Raw genomic sequence first — 16,930 nt, 5'->3', positions numbered from 1 at the left:
GGAGAGCAGAGCTGAGGACTCCCATTCTCTATGTTCGTCAATTTCAGACACATTCTAGTAATTCCACGTCTTGCTATACAGTTTCTCCAGTGACTCCAAGCTCCCAGCCCTCCTGCATGCACAGCCCTTGCTGCCGCTGTTCCTGATGAGTTACCAGGCCTTGATCCCACCTTCCAAATAGGAGCAGAGCAACTTCTGCCAGGCCTCCTGGCCACTGCCAAACCCGTTCCCGAGTAGCAAATCTGAAGTGGCTTATACATCCTGAAGTATGTTACAAATGCTTATTATTCCAGCAAGAACCAGACATCAGTTTCACCACTACATGCAGTAGTGACATCATCAGAGACAACGTAGAGCTTACTCGCCTTTCGTGAGCCTTCTACAAACACAACGGCAAATACCCATCAAATGTGGGGTGCGCTGGGGGTGGTGAAAGGGAAGTAAACAGCTTCCCAAGAGCAAAATAAAAAATTCTAAACTCTTTATTAGAAAACCATTGGAATCTTGGTCAACTCTGTTCCATCCCCTTTATTTCAAATGTAGCTGAGTGTTTTGAAGTTACCTGTCCAAGTAATGAACCAATGGGAAGAAAGATGAAGACACCCTTGCCCACCCCCCAACTCGCCCTCCTTCCACAGACACAACTTCCAGTTTCCATGCTCAATCTGATGTACTTTAGGGAATTTCTAAAGCACTTTCAGACAGAGCATCTCCTTCTGCATTTTGAAGCAGCCATTGTGATCGGCCCTGTTATTTGGACTCAGAGTTTCTGTGGCTCACGCAAGGTGCCACAGCCTGTAGCCGGGAGGCAGGATGTATGATTTTGCACACTGGCTCCAAATTCTCATCCCTTCTTGCCACCACGTGGCCTTGCCCACTGAAGGAAGATGTGTAGCTGTGCATCCAACAGCCATTTAAAACCCTAAGTGTCACAGTCCTGGAATACTCAGTGGCAGGCTCCAGCTCACAGAGCCTGTTCACGGCAACACTGAATTTGGAAGTAAGGTGCCAGGGCTGGGGGTGCAGGGTAGGGGTGGTGTCCGCTGTGTTTCATTTCTCTGGCCCTTTCCAGGACAGTTCATCAGCAGTCCTTCCCACTCCCTGCCCCTGCCTTTTTTTTTTTTTTTAACCCTGACATTAACAGACTCTCCTAATCCTTCCGTTTTGTTTTGAAACCCACAATGTCAGGGAGGGAAGAAAAAAACAAAACAGCCAGTCTTGGCCACCTTTCCCTAGAGGTTAAATGGCTCATCCTGCTTAGTGGAAAGGCAATAACATTCTACCCTTCACCCCACTTCTTCTAAGTTTCTCCCACCTTTTTACCTTAAGGAAGCTGGCTCCATCCTCCCTTCCTCCTTCAGCATGCCAAGCCAGCCTGCCTTGGCCTTTCCTGCCTACAAATCTAGGCAAAAATAAGACAGAGCAACCCTCTAAAAACCATCCACCGAGACGACGTTACTTTCAAGTTGTTATTCATGAGGTTGGTTGCTGCCCATAGACTCCAATTCCGTGCTCGGTGCCTCGGTCGGTGTGCCCTGCTGTTAGCCGGGCTGTCTTTACTGCTTCTTTTGTCTCTGTTTGCCTTTTGTATCAGCGTGGCCTTTTGCATAAGAGCTTTACCACGCCAGGGCTGGTAACTGCTTTGAACTTACTTGATAACCCACCAAGCTCTTAACAAATATTTAATAAGAGACAAAACCAGAGCCGTGCTAGACGCAAACGAACACAGCGATGGAAGGGCTCCGCATCTGAAAGAAACGGGTTTTTCCTGCCTTTTCCTTAGAAAATCAGCTGCAAATGATGAATGCTGATGACTGTCTAAGCTCAGAGTGATTTATACGCCAGAAGACACAATTACAGCCATGAACAGTTTTTATCTTAACTCAGAGGGAAGCGGAGGAGAGTTACAGCACAGACGCCGCAGAGCCATCTCCTAGTCAAGCTGCTGAACTGCCCACGAACTGTCTCTTTCTCTGGCTGATCGGTGGCTCAGCAAAGCTTCCTAAGCACTCTTTTTACATGGCCTTGGTTATTGTGAAATAATTGATAAGGAAGTCTGTCAATTATCTGGAGCAAGGAAAAAGAAGCAGGAAAAGAAAACAGCTCTGTTAACACCTATAGGGATATCAGAAACAGAGAATCCTGGTGAGGATTCTCTCAAACCTGGGGAGAGTTTGCACTGACTTATTACCATGAGGTGCCTATGAGCCACCCAGAATCATCACCCTCCCTTTCTACTGTATTCTTTTTTTCCAGCAGCCAGGACTGCTCCTCTAGAGGGAGAAATCTTCCCTTCTTGCTTCAGATTGCTTAAAAATGCTTCTACTACTGTTTGGCCCCAAACCCTAGGAAGCCTTCCTCCAGGGAAGTAGGCAAAGGTCATTGCTGGGGTGCACCTGGATGGAGGTGCTCCCTCTGGGGAAGAAGGCACAGAGCATCACTGGGTATACCTGGATGGAGGTGCTCCCTCTGGGGAAGAAAGCACAGAGCATCACTGGGTATACCTGGACGGAGGTGCTCCCTCTGGGGAAGCAGGCACAGAGCATCACTGGGTATACCTGGATGGAGGTGCTCCCTCTGGGGAAGCAGGCACAGAGCATCACTGGGTATACCTGGATGGAGGTGCTCCCTCTGGGGAAGCAGGCACAGAGCATCACTGGGTATACCTGGATGGAGGTGCTCCCTCTGGGGAAGCAGGCACAGAGCATCACTGGGTATACCTGGATGGAGGTGCTCCCTCTGGGGAAGAAAGCACAGAGCATCACTGGGTATACCTGGATGGAGGTGCTCCCTCTGGGGAAGCAGGCACAGAGCATCACTGGGTATACCTGGATGGAGGTGCTCCCTCTGGGGAAGCAGGCACAGAGCATCACTGGGTATACCTGGATGGAGGTGCTCCCAAGTCTTTCAGTGAAATTAGGCTGCCTACCCTTCATCGCACCCAGCATTGAGATGCCAGTTGCCTTAAATGGTTAATTCTTGCGTTTCATATGAAGTTTATTCTAAATAATTTAATTAACTTCTGATGGATAAAAATATGCCTTGCTTTCTGAATTTGTTGCCCATCTTAATTTTCACCAGAAACAAATAGGCTGACACACCCTGGGAAAAATATCTCCCCAATCCTGCCGTAAACTTAGTCTTTACCATCGGTCAAAAGCAAAATATAGTACTCTTGGGGACTCTGATTCCAAATCTTACTTCTTACTTCTTAACTCCAAATGAGAAACCCAATTCTTACCTATCCGCTTGAACCGGATTTCACATTGCAAACTGACAGATTTTGGTATCTCCATGGGTGTATGCAAGTCATGTAAACGCAGGTTTCAATGAAAAGCATAACGGTATTGCTTTGTTTAATTTAAATTCTGCTTAAATAGAGACCAACTGCTAGAAGGTAAAAAGACACTTAAAATCATAAACACCTTTTAAATCTCAGTGAACTGTCTCCTTTCCTTTGATTACCAAGCTTCCTCTCTTCAAACAGCTACATTCCTGTCTAAATCATCTTTTCGTTTTTCTACACCACTGTAGAAGCTTACACGCTAGGACACCAATGTTGAGTGAAGTCTGTGAAAAGGAAAAGTTCACTGCATCGTATTGGATTGAACTGGTGGTTGCTCCCAATAGGCCGTAGACAGATAGATTAAAGACGCCTTTTTACAATTGTAACTCAACCTTAGGCCCTTATGGACACTTTCAAGACGTACTTCTATAAAGCGCTGTAACAGAAGACATGGAAGGTCGTGCACTCAAACCACATCAGAAACAGTGTCAGGCATATCTACAAGCTTGGAGTTGGTGAAGAAAGTCATAAGTAAGGATATGTCTATGACTCTTTTTCCTTACAGGTTAGTATTCTGAAGTTTAACAAATGAAATTGGATCAGTGGTCATCCATTTGGATAATTATACATAGTTTGAATCGTTTTGATTCAAATTCAAATTTAATCATTTTATTTAAAGGGTATCAAAAATATATCAATAATTTTGGACTCTTGGCATAATCTTAGATAGCTGATATTTTTAATAGCCTAGTTTTTAAAAAACTTTTTTGAAATATATTCATACCCATATATATCACACTAATCTATCAACCAATATCACACCACGTTCTCTACTTTTAAGAATAGGTACAGCCTTAAGGCCAATCAGTATCAACTACAAAATGGATTTCTAGATGTCCCAATATACTCATTCATCTTTTCAATTGTTGAAACTCAGGCCAGTCAAATTAGTCATGTTTGAAATAGCCTAGTGTAATCAAATATACGCAGACACACACACACACCACACACACACCACACACACACCACACACACACCACACACACACACACACCACACACACACCACACACACACACACACACACAGAGTGTACTTCAAAGTGGAGAAACAGGAGTAGGGTGGATTTTATCAATGTCAGTTTTCTGGTTGGAATATTATATTCCAGTTATGCAAGATGCTACCATTGGGAGAAACTGGCCAAGGAGCATACAGGATGTCTCAGTATTATTTCTTACAATTTCATGTGAATCTGTTATCGCAAAATAAAAAGTTAAAGAAAAAAGGCAAGGAAGAAAACAATATAGTATATCGCCACTTAGTTTTTTAAAAAATATATGTATATGTATGTATGTATCTATCTCGATATATACACAGAAAGACACATGCATTCACATGTATAAGAGCTATAAGTATACTATTTCTGTAAAGATAACTAAGAAATCATTAATACTGATTGCTTCTGAGGAGGAGAACTAAAGAAACTGATAGAATGCGTATTTACTTTTCATGGTATACCTGTCTGTGGTGGTTGAATTTTGAGCTGCTGGCATTACTCAGTCAAAAAATAATTTTGGGGGCCGAGAACCAAATAGCCATTTCAAACATAAACAAAAACAAAACAAAAAACAGCTCAGGGTACGATGAATGCCTAGGGAACCCACACCAAGAGCCGCAATTCTGAGACACACATCCACAGTGAAGATGAAAGTATAGAATCGTAAGTATCTTACGGCTTGAGATGCAATAGGACAGTCTGCAGTTGATCTTCCTGAAGAGCTGCTTGTTAATTGGCCAGAGGAGGAGAGTGAAGAGCTGCATGGTGTTGATGATCAGCCCCGAGGCGATGAAGACGTAGCAGAAGACCAGGTGGCACAGGAACTGAGACTTCAGCAGTCCCGCGAGGTCCATGATGTGTGGACGCTTTTATTCAAAAACAAATACCCACAGCAAAAAACTTCCAGAAGGAAGAAAGATCCAGGGCTCAGGAAGGCGTCTAAAACACAAACAAATAGGACACGTTAGCGAAAACGTGATGTGCTTTGAGAGTCAGAAACAAGTGCTCTTAAAAGAAAAATTGACGCTTAAGGTTAAACTCATTGTGCATTAGTTGATTCATCTCTATTTTCCAAGCACTGATATAGTGCTTACTTCCTGTCGAGCACAGTCTAAACCCTTTAACAATAATCCTTCCTTTCATTCTCCCATCACCCTCTGACGTTGGTACTTTTATTACAGAGTAGGAAACTGAGGCCTGGAAGGCAGAGCCCCTCAGTCAGCGTTCACAGATTCCCAGTTGAGCAGTAGCTGAGCCAGCCACAGAGCCCTGGGTCCCACGAGTGACCGCTGCCCACAGGACAGGTTGCAAATCTGGCCTCCCCTCCTGCTGCCATCGCAGCCTGAGCCCCATTCTCTTACACCCAGCCCCATTCCATCTCTTCATGTCATTCTCCTCCAGATCCCAGCTCACCCTTCACTTCCAGCAGGACTGCCCTGAAGTCAAGCCTGCCCTGGACAAGGACGAGGACTTACCCAGAGTGGGTGCCACCCCTCAAGCACCTGGGACTAGTGAGGCATTTACTTGAAAACCACCACTGTTTCTGCTGGCACAGGGTGGGAGCTTAATTTCTTTTTTTTTTTTTTTTTTTTTTTTTGAGACGGAGTCTTGCTCTGTCACCCAGGCTGGATGGAGTACAGTGGCATGATCTCAGCTCACTGTAACCTTCCCCCTACCAGGTTCAAGTAGTTCTCCTGCCTCAGCCTCGCGAGTAGCTGGGACTACAGGTGTGCACCACCACGCCCAGCTAATTTTTGTATTTTTAGTAAAGGCGGGGTTTCACCATGTTGGTCAGGCTGGTCTCAACCTCCTGTCCTCATGATCCGCCCGCCTCAGCCTCCCAAAGTGCTGGGATTACAGGCGTGAGCCACAGCACCTGACTGAAAGCTTAATTTCTAAAAAATATTTGTAGAATGATTTAATGAAAGTAGATGAGGGCTCCACTTTGAGGATATCGGTAAATACAAATAACTATGAAGATAAGAAAAGTACCCCCACTACACCCCGGTCTCACACACACGCACACACAAACAACAGCACACACCCTTAAGAGTTCTCAAATCAGAAAGAAACTCAACACATACAGTTAGACTCACAGTCGTGTAATCTCTCTCCAGCTCGGAACAGAACTGCAATGACTTTACAGCTTGGGAAATAAACAGTTTCCTTTGAGGAAAAGGGCAGGAGTTTCAAATAGTCTGATGGAAAGGAAACTCAGAGCAGCAGACTCGCTTTTTCTGGAAGCCGAAGAGCCTTGCAGACTACCCCAGGAAGACGTCTAATGTGAAGACAAACTTTCCAACGACAATAGTGGAGAGATCCTAACATTGTTACAGCCTTTATTAATAATGAATAATTGGTACACAGACGGTTCCTGACTTAGGATTCCACTGAAAATTTCCAGCTTTGCGATGGTGTAAAAGCAATATCCATTCAGAGAAATTTTAATTCGAGCCCATGCAACTCTTCTGTTTTTCATTTTCTGTACAGTATTCAGTAATTTGCATGGGCTATCGGCTTTGTGTAAACTGATTTGGCCTAACTGTAGGCTAATGTAAATGTTCTGAACACGTTGAGGGCAGGCTAGGCTAAGCAAAGCTGTTCGGTAGGTTAGGTGTATTCAATGCCTTTTTGACCTACAATATTTTCAATTTACAATGGGTTTATTGGGATGTAATCCCACCATAAATTGAGGGGCATCTGTAAGAGTTTCACACGTATGATCTCATTTTAAGGCTCCTATGAACCCCATAAGATAAGCATTCATATCATCCCATTTTCCAGAATAAGAAACTGAAGCGGCCAGGCGCAGTGGCTCATGCCTGTAATCCCAGCACTTTGGGAAGCCAAGGCGGGTGGATCACAAGGTCAGGAGTTCAAGAACAACCTAGCTAACACGGTGAAACCCCGTCTCTACTAAAAATACAAAATTTAGCCAGGCATAGTGGCTCACACCTGTAATCCCAGCTACTCAGGAGGCTGAGGCAGAAGAATCACTTGAACCCAGGAGGCGGAGGTTGCAGTGAGCCGAGATTGCGCCATTGCACTCCAGCCCAGGCAACACAGCAAGACTTCAAAAAAAAAAAAAAAAAAAAAAAAAAGAAAAGAAAAAAAGAGAAATTGAGGCAACGGTTAGGTTGGGCCACTTGTGTAAGGTTGCCACAACCGGTAACTGATCTTGGGGCTCAGTTTAACTCAGCTCTTTCTCCTGCACGTGTCAGGGGTGTTTTGCTCCTAAGATGTGAGGCGGTCGTTCTCTTGGGCTCAGAACTCTCTTTTGCACAGCAGCCCAGAAACTACCCCAAGGGCAAAAGACAGCACAGCTTTTAGTGCAGTCACTCCTGGGTCATGCAAGTTGGCTCTGAGGACAGTTTCAGGCACGAGAGTCACAGGGAGGCATGTTTCCACTTGCTGGGACTATCTGGAAGATGGGCTGCATTCCTGCAAGATTCCTGTACATTTCTGATAGGAGGGAAATGGGAAGAAGCTTTTGGCCTGATTCCTCTGAAATCTTAGCTCTGCTGCAACATCCCCTTCTCCAGGCTTCGGAAGCTCCACTCTCTGGGACAAATCCAGGCCCTGCGAGGTCGGAATCATCACATCTCTGGCGTTTCCCAGATGACATTTCCACAGACATTTCCAGGCTGGAAAGCTCCTCACTGAGTTTCAGCACTCCCAGGCTCCCACTGAGGAACAGGCATTAAGCTGGCAGCCCAGCTCAGTGCACTTGACTCTGGGAGTCACATAACTAGGAGGGGTTTGCAGCTTGGCAGCAGTTACATTTTGACGTTGAATATTCATGCAATTTGCTCATTGTCCCCGGATTAGCCACTAATAGCGTCCAGACAATCTGGCCAGACCAAGCTCGATTCTTCACTAGGTTTCTGGGGTCTAGCATTTGAAAATTACTTGACAAATCCTTTGCTTTACCAAGTTTACACTAAGAAAAGGAAGCCAGCCAACATCGGAAATGCAAGGGATTAAACGCTGCCTTCCTCAGTGTCCAGTTCCATATTAGGGCATTAGGAAGAAAAATTAAAGCTTCCTTTTTTCCTTATAAAATTTCAAGGTAAATTGCAATTTTACCATGCCCTCACTAGCAATGCATGAACAGGGTCTCACATAGCATTAGTGAAGTTTAAGGGGGAATCCCAAGCAGAAGAGGCTTAAGAGAAATCAGACAAGCCTTGGTGTGTTTTGGGTCTTGAGTTTCAGCTCCACTTCCATCCTCGAGGCCCATTTCCTAACCCGGTGTGTGGCGGTTGCATGTGGACTTGGGAGCTCACCTGGCCAGGTATGCAGCTCTGCTCTATCTCTTGCTGGTTGGGGACTGGTACCCTATTTGGGGCACATTAACTGTCTGTACCTCAGTTTTTCCATCAGTAAGAAGGGACAACAGATTCTTTTTTTTTTTTATTGCATTTTAGGTTTTGGGGTACATGTGAAAAACATGCAAGGTTGTTGCATAGGTGCATACGTGGCAGTGTGATTTGCTGCCTTCCTCCCCTTCACCTATATCTGGCATTTCTCCCCATGCTATCTCTCCCCAACTCCCCCTCCACTGTCCCCCCCACTCCCCCGCAACAGACCCCAGTGTATAGTGCTCCCCTCCCTGTGTCCATGTGTTCCCATTATTCAATACCCGTCTATAAGTGAGAACATGCGATGTTTGATTTTGTGTTCTTTTGTCAGTTTGCTGAGAATGATGGTTTCCAAGTTCATCCATGTCCCTACAAAGGACGCGAACTCATCGTTTTTGATGGCTGCATAATATTCCATGGTGTATATGTGCCACAGTTTTCCTGTTCAGTCTATCATCGATGGGCATTTGGGTTGGTTCCAGGTCTTTGCTATTGTAAACTGTGCTGCAATGAACATTCGTGTGCATGTGTCCTTATAGTAGAACAATTTATAATCCTTTGGATATATACCCAGTAATGGGATTGCTGGGTCAAATGGAATTTCTATTTCTAAGTCCTTGAGGAATCGCCACACTGTCTTCCACAATGGTTGAACTAATTTACACTCCCACCAACAGTGTAAAAGTGTCTTCGAAACCAATGAGAATGAAGACACCACATACCAGAATCTCTGGGACACATTTAAAGCAGTCTCTAGAGGAAAATATATAGCAATAAGTGCCCACATGAGAAGAAAGGAGAGATCTAAAATTGACACTCTATCGTCAAAATTGAAAGAGCTAGAGGAGCAAGATCAAAAAAATTCAAAACCTAGCAGAAGACAAGAAATAACTAAGATCAAAGCAGAATTGAAGGAGATAGAGACACGAAAAACCCTACAAAAAATCAATAAATCCAGGAGCTGGTTTTTTGAAAGGATCAACAAAATAGACAGACCACTAGCCAGACTAATAAAAAAGAAAAGAGAGAATAACCAAATAGATGCAATAAAAAATGACAAAGGGGATATCACCACAGATTCCACGGAACAAAAGATTCTAATCAAAATCCCAGAGAGGCGATTGCCTTTTGATTTTGTGAAACTCAGTCGGATTCTCAAATTTATATGCAAATGCCAAAACAAGAATAGTCAAAGCATCCTCTGAAGAAGAACCAGGTGAGAAGTGCTATGAGTTGTTATATAATTTAACTGACTTTAGAATTAGGACTGATTTTTTTTTTTTCTTTTTTTTTGGAATAGATTTTCACTGTTTTTGCCCAGGCTGGAATGCAATGGTGCAATCTTGGCTCACTGGAACCTCTGCCCCCCAGGTTAAAGTGATTCTCCTACCTCAGCCTCCACCATGCCAGGCTAATTTTTCTATTTTTAGTAGATGGGGTTTCACCATGTTGACCAGGCCAGTCTCAAACTCCTGACCTCAGGTGATCTGCCCGCCTCAGCCTCCCAAAGTACTGGGATTACAGGCATGAGCCACCGCAACTGACCTAGGGCTGATTATTAAGAGAAACATGGCTGAATTATATAGGGGGGTGTCTGGAGGACAAATATGTGACATATGTCTTAAGTTCATTCCAGATAGACATTTGGGGACCCATCTGAATTAGTCCATTCTTGTCCTGCTATAAAGAAATATCTGAGACTGAACAATGTATGAAGAAAAGAGGTTTCATTGGCTCATGGTTCTGCAGGCTGTACAGGAAGCATAGCGGCTTCTGCTTCTGGGAGGCCTCGGGAAGCTTTTACTCATGGCGGAAGGCAAAGGGGGAGCAGACACCTTACATGGCAGGAGGAAGACCGAGAGAGAGAAGCGGGAGGTGCCACACACTTTTAAACAACCCGATCTCAAGAGAACTCAATCACTATATAGTACACCAAGGGGGGCGGTGCTAAACCATTCGTGAGAACTCTGCCCCTGTGATCCAATCACCTCCCACCAGTCTCACCTCCAGCGCCGAGGATTACAAATTCAACATGAGATTTGGGCAGGGACACAGATCCTAACCTATCAGCGTCTTTCCCATCTTAAATAAAAGAGCGCCTTCTCTTCTAATGTGGCGATGAGCCAATCTCATGTCATGCTGAGGAAAGATGGTATAAATATCTGGCCAGTGATAAAAATAGCTGGAGAGAAACATTTTAAAAATACTTTGCCTATTTCCCTTTTAGCTTTGCAAGTACCTAGAACGTTACGGAAAGAATCTTTCCAGCAAATCCACTTCAGTAGTTTATTATATGAGGCAAGGCTATGACAAAGAATTTATGCTGTTTCTGAGCATATCAGAGCAGTACTTACAGAGTTTTTAAATCAGAGAACTAGGAAACTGCTGACATGCCATATTTCTGTGAAAAAAAAAAAAAATGTTTCTTACTATCAAGGCCAAAAATGATGAACTTATGTGTTTGACAAAGCAAAGATGATGTACTACCTTTTTCTGGCTTGGGTACTTATAAAAGAAAATAGCAGGTGTTTTCCCATCAGTGAGCTCAGACGCAGCATTTAACCTTTACCACTTCTTTTCCTGAAATTCACTCCATGACCTTGAGAGACCCTAGGGACGGGAATGCAAGATGCCAGATCCTACTGGGAATTCCTTTTCAACAGGTTCACACAATGAAATCTGGTTACAGAGGCTAGCACAGTTACCCCTGGGGGCAGACAAGTGACCCAATGAGGACTTAAAGCATCCATTACAAGGCAGTGAGGAGGCCAGGTGCAGTGGCTCACACCTGTAATCCTAGCACTTTGGGAGGCCAAGGCTGGTAGATCTCTTGAGGTCAGAGTTCAAAACCAGCCTGACCAACATGGTGAAACCCCATCTCCACTAAAAATACAAAAAAATTAGCTGGGTGTGGTGTCAGGTGCCTGTAATCCCAGCTACTCAGGAGGCTGAGGCAGGAGAATCGCTTGAACATGGGAAGCAGAGGTTGCAATGAGCAGAGATCGTGCCACTGCAGTCCAGTCTGGGTGACAGAGTGAGACTCCATCTCAAAAAAATAAAACATAAAAGGCAGGGGGAGGCTTCTCACCAGACAACGAGTCCTAGACGAACCACAACCCAGCAAACTAAGGCAACATGCAGAAGTGATTGTGGAAACACAAAGACATTTTTAAATCATAGAGAATAGGAAAAATTGCCAGGAAACTGTATCTGGATACATTATCTGAATTTTCCAGAAGGCAGCATCTGACCCATGAGTTCAATATACATCACCCAAAAATGACTGCACCAGCATTTAAAACGTAGATAAAAACCAATTGTCACTAGGAATTATAACAGATCCAAGGAGATATAATCTACCCCTTTATTTCCCAGGCCACTGGGAAATTAGTAGAAATTGAATTTAGCCAATCATTTGGCAAAGTCTCTGGCAGTCCTCAAGGGCACATATTGAAAAAGTGCTGGCTATGAGTCTGTGTGAAAGGAGTTCACGGCTATTTGAGAAAATAGGTAACCATCATTAACATTAGCAAGGTTTCTCACTGAATACCAGAGGAGTCTCCTTCAGCACCGCTTGGACATAAAAACTGAGTCGTTCATATAAGGATGGGAGCGACAAAAGTGGTTAAATACATAGGGGATGTTGGCTATGAGCCAACAGTGCACGAAAGGGGTTAAGTCAGCCAGTGGAGACCTTTAGAGAATATTAGAATACACTGAGTGAGAAAAGTTCACAAAGAAGTAGAAATCTTAGCTGTAAAATAATAATGTGTGCATGTATATCATTCATATCTCCATCTACTACTATATCTATGACTATTAACAGTGACTAAATGTTGGCAGAAGGATTATGGCTGATTTCCCTTTCTTCTCTGTGTTTTATCATCCTTTTGTATGATCAGAATGAGATCCACCCATTCTGGGCACAGAACTGGACGGACCCCATTTCCCAGCCCCCGTGCAGGTTAGGTGTGGGCAGATGATGGGCATATGCCACCAAGGGGAGATGCCTGCAAGTCTCTGAGGAAGCAAACGTACACTGCTTGCTAACTTGAGGAAGGTCCACAGGGTTGGCATGCTCTATTAAAGTGAGCAGAAAGGCGATCATCCGAACAGCACCAGACAAGAGAAATTCTGAACTGTGCAGGCAACGCGAGACCACCTGGAAGCCAAGCACTGCTGTGCCTGTGGGGACAGAGGGAGCAACGCAGCACAGTTGTTGAAGCTTCCACCGTGGAGAGGGCAGAGTTAGGCAGGCTTGGCCACTTCACAGCTACGGAAGTTGATTAACTTAGTTGGCCCTCGCTTTCCTCGTGTGTAAAATCAGAACAGTAACTTCAGCACGAGATGGTTGCAAGGATTAAGCACAGTAAAGCGTTTGAAACACTTGCCAGAATGCCTGGAACAGGGAGCACCCAAGTAATGGGGATTTTTCTGTCATTTGCAAGAAGGCAAAGAAGGAGCAGCTAAGATAAATAACATCGTCTCTTCTTGGGAAAGCCAATGAGACGGTCAACAACTCAGTTTTCCTTCTCTACATATCTACATCAAGACATTGTCTTGAATTTACCTGTAATCTGTTAAAGCATCTTCCCCAATATGTTTTCATTCTAACCTATACTTTTCTGCTAATGACTCAGAAATGTGAAATAATGCAGTCACAAACACACGTACTTTCCTTCCTTAACTCTGTAATCTTCCCAAACTGTGGGATGGAGACATGGTGATAGGGCTTGGCTGTGTCCCCACCCAAATCTTCCTTGAATTGTGATTCCCATAATCTCCACGAGTCATGCGAGGGACCCAGTGGGAAGTGATTTCATCATGGGAGTGGTTACCCTGACTGTTCTCGCGATAGTGAGTTCTCATAAGAGCTGATGGTTTTGTAAGGGCCTTCCCCCATTTTGCTCGGCACTTCTCCTTCCTGCCATCATGTGAAGAAGGATGTGTTTGCTTTCCCTTCTGCAATGATTGTTCAGTTTCCTGAGGCTTCGCCAGCTCTGCAGAACTGTAAGCCAATTAAATCTCTTTCCTTTATAAATTGCCAGTCTCAAGTATGTCTTATTAGCTGTGTGAGAATGAACTAATTAATATACATATAAGAATATATTAAAGTGCAAGCCAGACAAATGCTCTCACTAGCACTGAATTTCTCAGGTACCATTTCTACCGTGAAGTTCTGTAGACACAGCCAGGTATACACACTCTAGCAGGGCGTTTGGTTGACGGGACTCCTGAAGTGAGTTATGTATGGTGTGAGGCAGATGGTACCATATGCTCCTCAGCCTATGTTGGTGAAAACATAAGCAAATGAAAGAAAACTCAGAATCTCCCCATGAAAGAATCCAAACCACATCCTTCTCTAAATACACAGAGAGCTGTCAGTTCAATGCATTAAATTAGGCAACAAGATAACCTTAGCTGGACTTCACATTCTGTCTTAGGCAAAATTCTGAAACTATTTAATAAGCGCGAACCTCAGTCATGCTCAGGAAGACAGGTTAAACCTGAAACGGGATTAACTGCCACTAGCTGGTTTTAAAAGGTGTTTGTTTGTTTTTAATATATATTCACACTGCAGCACTCAACCAGGTCAGGGTTGTAGAAAAGGCAAAACTGTCCTAAAGAAATCAGTCCAAGAAGAAGTGCTGAAATAATGCTCCTGCCCAACTTAGCACCATCATTAGAATCTAAATACCTTATTGAAGCTCTTTTGACCTCAAAATCCAGAACAAAGAAAAAGAGATCAAAGAAATATAAATTATTTTATACTACTCTTTACATTCCAAACCAGGCTTTTTGTTTTTAATGATAATACTCCATTCTAGAGAGATGAGGTAGAGTGGGACTCCCAGCCTCAGTGTGAGTACAAATCCAACGTTTTAGTAAGCAATTCGACACACATATCAGGACGTTAAACACCTTCATACCACTTAATAGTAAACTAACTTCTATCTTAAGGACAAAATTAACTTTTAGAAAATTCTCTGTGTATAACGATATTCAACCACCACTGTTTCCAACACAAAAAATTGTAAACAACTTGTATTTCTGACATAAGGAATCAAAAAACTGAATTATGGAAGACCCGCTGAATGGAATAGGTAAAGTGTCACTAAAATAGGTTTGTAGTAAAATGGATACATTTTCATTATGATATTAAGTGACAAATGATAGAAAACTATGTGGAGAAAATAATCACAACTCCAAAAAAAAAACGGAAGAAAAGAAAGCCTTACCAAAACACTAACAGCAGTTACCTCTGTGTACACACACACACACACACACACACACACACACACACAGACACATACACAAACACAAACACACACAGACACACACACAAACACACACACAGACACACACACACAGACACACACACAGACACACACAGACACACACAGACACACATAAACACAGACACACACAGACACACACAGAGACACACACACAGACACAGACACATACACATACACAAACACACACACACAGACACACAGACACACACATACACACACAGACACATAAACACACACACACAGACACACACACAGACACACACAGACACACACAGACACACACACAGACACACACACACTCTCTTACACAAATCTGTCCACCTGGAAGCCTGTGGATGCTCAAGACTACAGCTTCGCCATCTTTATCCTTAGGAAGAAACTGACAAGGTCCGCTCCAGGATCCCTTCCAAGTCAAACACACTGATGCCCTCCCAAGGCAAACTCTTCCCTCTATTCCAGCGCACTCTTCCTCAGCAGTGATTAAGGGATCCAGCTCTACCACTCTTCCCCAACTCCCATCTACAGCGAAGATTCCCAAGTGGGCCAAGTTAACCAGACGAATAAAAGAAAATAAAAACTTCGGGGACTGGCAAAGAGAGCAGCACAGCTAAAGTGGGGATCGCTGGCAGATTCTGTTTCTGAACCAATATTTTTGGTTTCTGCAGGACACAGAATGCCCAGGGACTGCAATGCCCACAAAGGACAGGGGAGTGGGGACAGTCCCAGGAGAAACGAGCGAGGTGGCGTCCAGCACACAGCACATTCAGATCGCCAGTGTTCAGGATGAATGGAGCCAAAGTCTCTACAAGGGCAGCAGCCAACTTGTGCAGCCCTGAGGAAGTCACTCAGGTCTTACTCCTGGCAAACAAGGCTGGGTTTAGTTTTGGATTCCCTGGAGTTTGGTTGGCCTAATTCCTAAAACAAAACAGAAGAGAAAGTATTCTAGACTGGATTTAACTGTCTTTGGGACCAGCCCTAAGTAAAATAGTCCTCAATTTAAAAATCAGCATCGTCTAATGGTATGGCAGAAGCCTATACAAAATTCATTTATTTTTAAATTTCCTAGAATGGTCCCTCGTCCAAGATCCCTATATAGTACAGGACGTCCGTGAAAACAAACCGAACTCTGAAGAAACCGTAAATCATACTCAACTTTTTCACTACCTCCTCTAATAAATAACCTTTAGTCTCGCTCCAAAGCCCCACTGTCACATGATAAAAACTCAGGTCTATGGAAAAGTAATGCTTATTAGTTTATATTTAATAGTTGGATCTGAGTAGCTTGTGAGAGAAAAACAAATTTGCAAGCGCTTTTATACCTAATCCACAGAAAGCTAGACTCAGAAGCAAACACAGATGGAAAACCTTGGTAACTTATTCTGTCATGAGAAGAAATACGGCAGAAGGAAATTTAAGTGTTCTGTAAGGCTTTCTGCAGCTTTAACTGCTATGAGATGAAATGTTTTTGTTTCTGTTTGTTTGTTTGCTTTTGAGATGGTGTCTCCTCTGTCACCCAGGCTGAAGTGCAGTGGCACAATTTCAACTCACTGCAACCTCCACCTCCTGGGTCTAAGCGATTCTCCTGCCTCAGCCTCCTGAGTAGCTGGGTCTACAGGCATGCGCCACCATGCCCGGCTAATTTTTGCAGTTTTGGTAGAGATGGGGCTTCACCATGTTGGCCAAGCTGGTCTTGAGCTCTGACCTCAAGTGATCTGCCCACCTTGGCCTCCCAAAGTGCTGGGATTATAGGCGTGAGCCGCTGCGCCTGGCCAAAAACGTTTACAGTTAAACATCACAGGGCTTCTGAATCGTAACCAGTGAGGCAGCATCAGTATAATAAATGTCTAGCATATATTATCCCATTAGTTCTCACAGAAACCCACTACGGAAGGTGTTGCCATTCTCATATTATAGATGTGAAAACCGAG

The 16,930-nt window shown here is 43.9% G+C and overlaps 1 protein-coding gene across 1 annotated transcript in view; it reads right to left on the bottom strand.

The window, feature by feature from the left end:
* The window catches only part of AGPAT4 (1-acylglycerol-3-phosphate O-acyltransferase 4), a 133,966-nt gene that overhangs the window by 81,784 nt on the left and 35,252 nt on the right, over positions 1-16,930 (bottom strand). The window contains exon 2 of the mRNA XM_012451108.2: positions 5,019-5,281. Coding sequence (XP_012306531.1) covers positions 5,019-5,196 — 178 coding nt within the window. The 5' untranslated portion in view covers positions 5,197-5,281. The remainder of the gene's footprint in view (positions 1-5,018; positions 5,282-16,930) is intronic.

Source organism: Aotus nancymaae, unplaced genomic scaffold (genome assembly GCF_030222135.1).
Source record: "Aotus nancymaae isolate 86718 unplaced genomic scaffold, 86718_ANA_hifiasm-v0.15.2.pri h1tg000040l, whole genome shotgun sequence".
In the NCBI taxonomy this organism is placed as follows: Eukaryota; Metazoa; Chordata; class Mammalia; order Primates; family Aotidae; genus Aotus; species Aotus nancymaae.
Note: the sequence above shows the minus strand (reverse complement) of the source record. Positions and strands in the feature narration are given on the sequence as shown.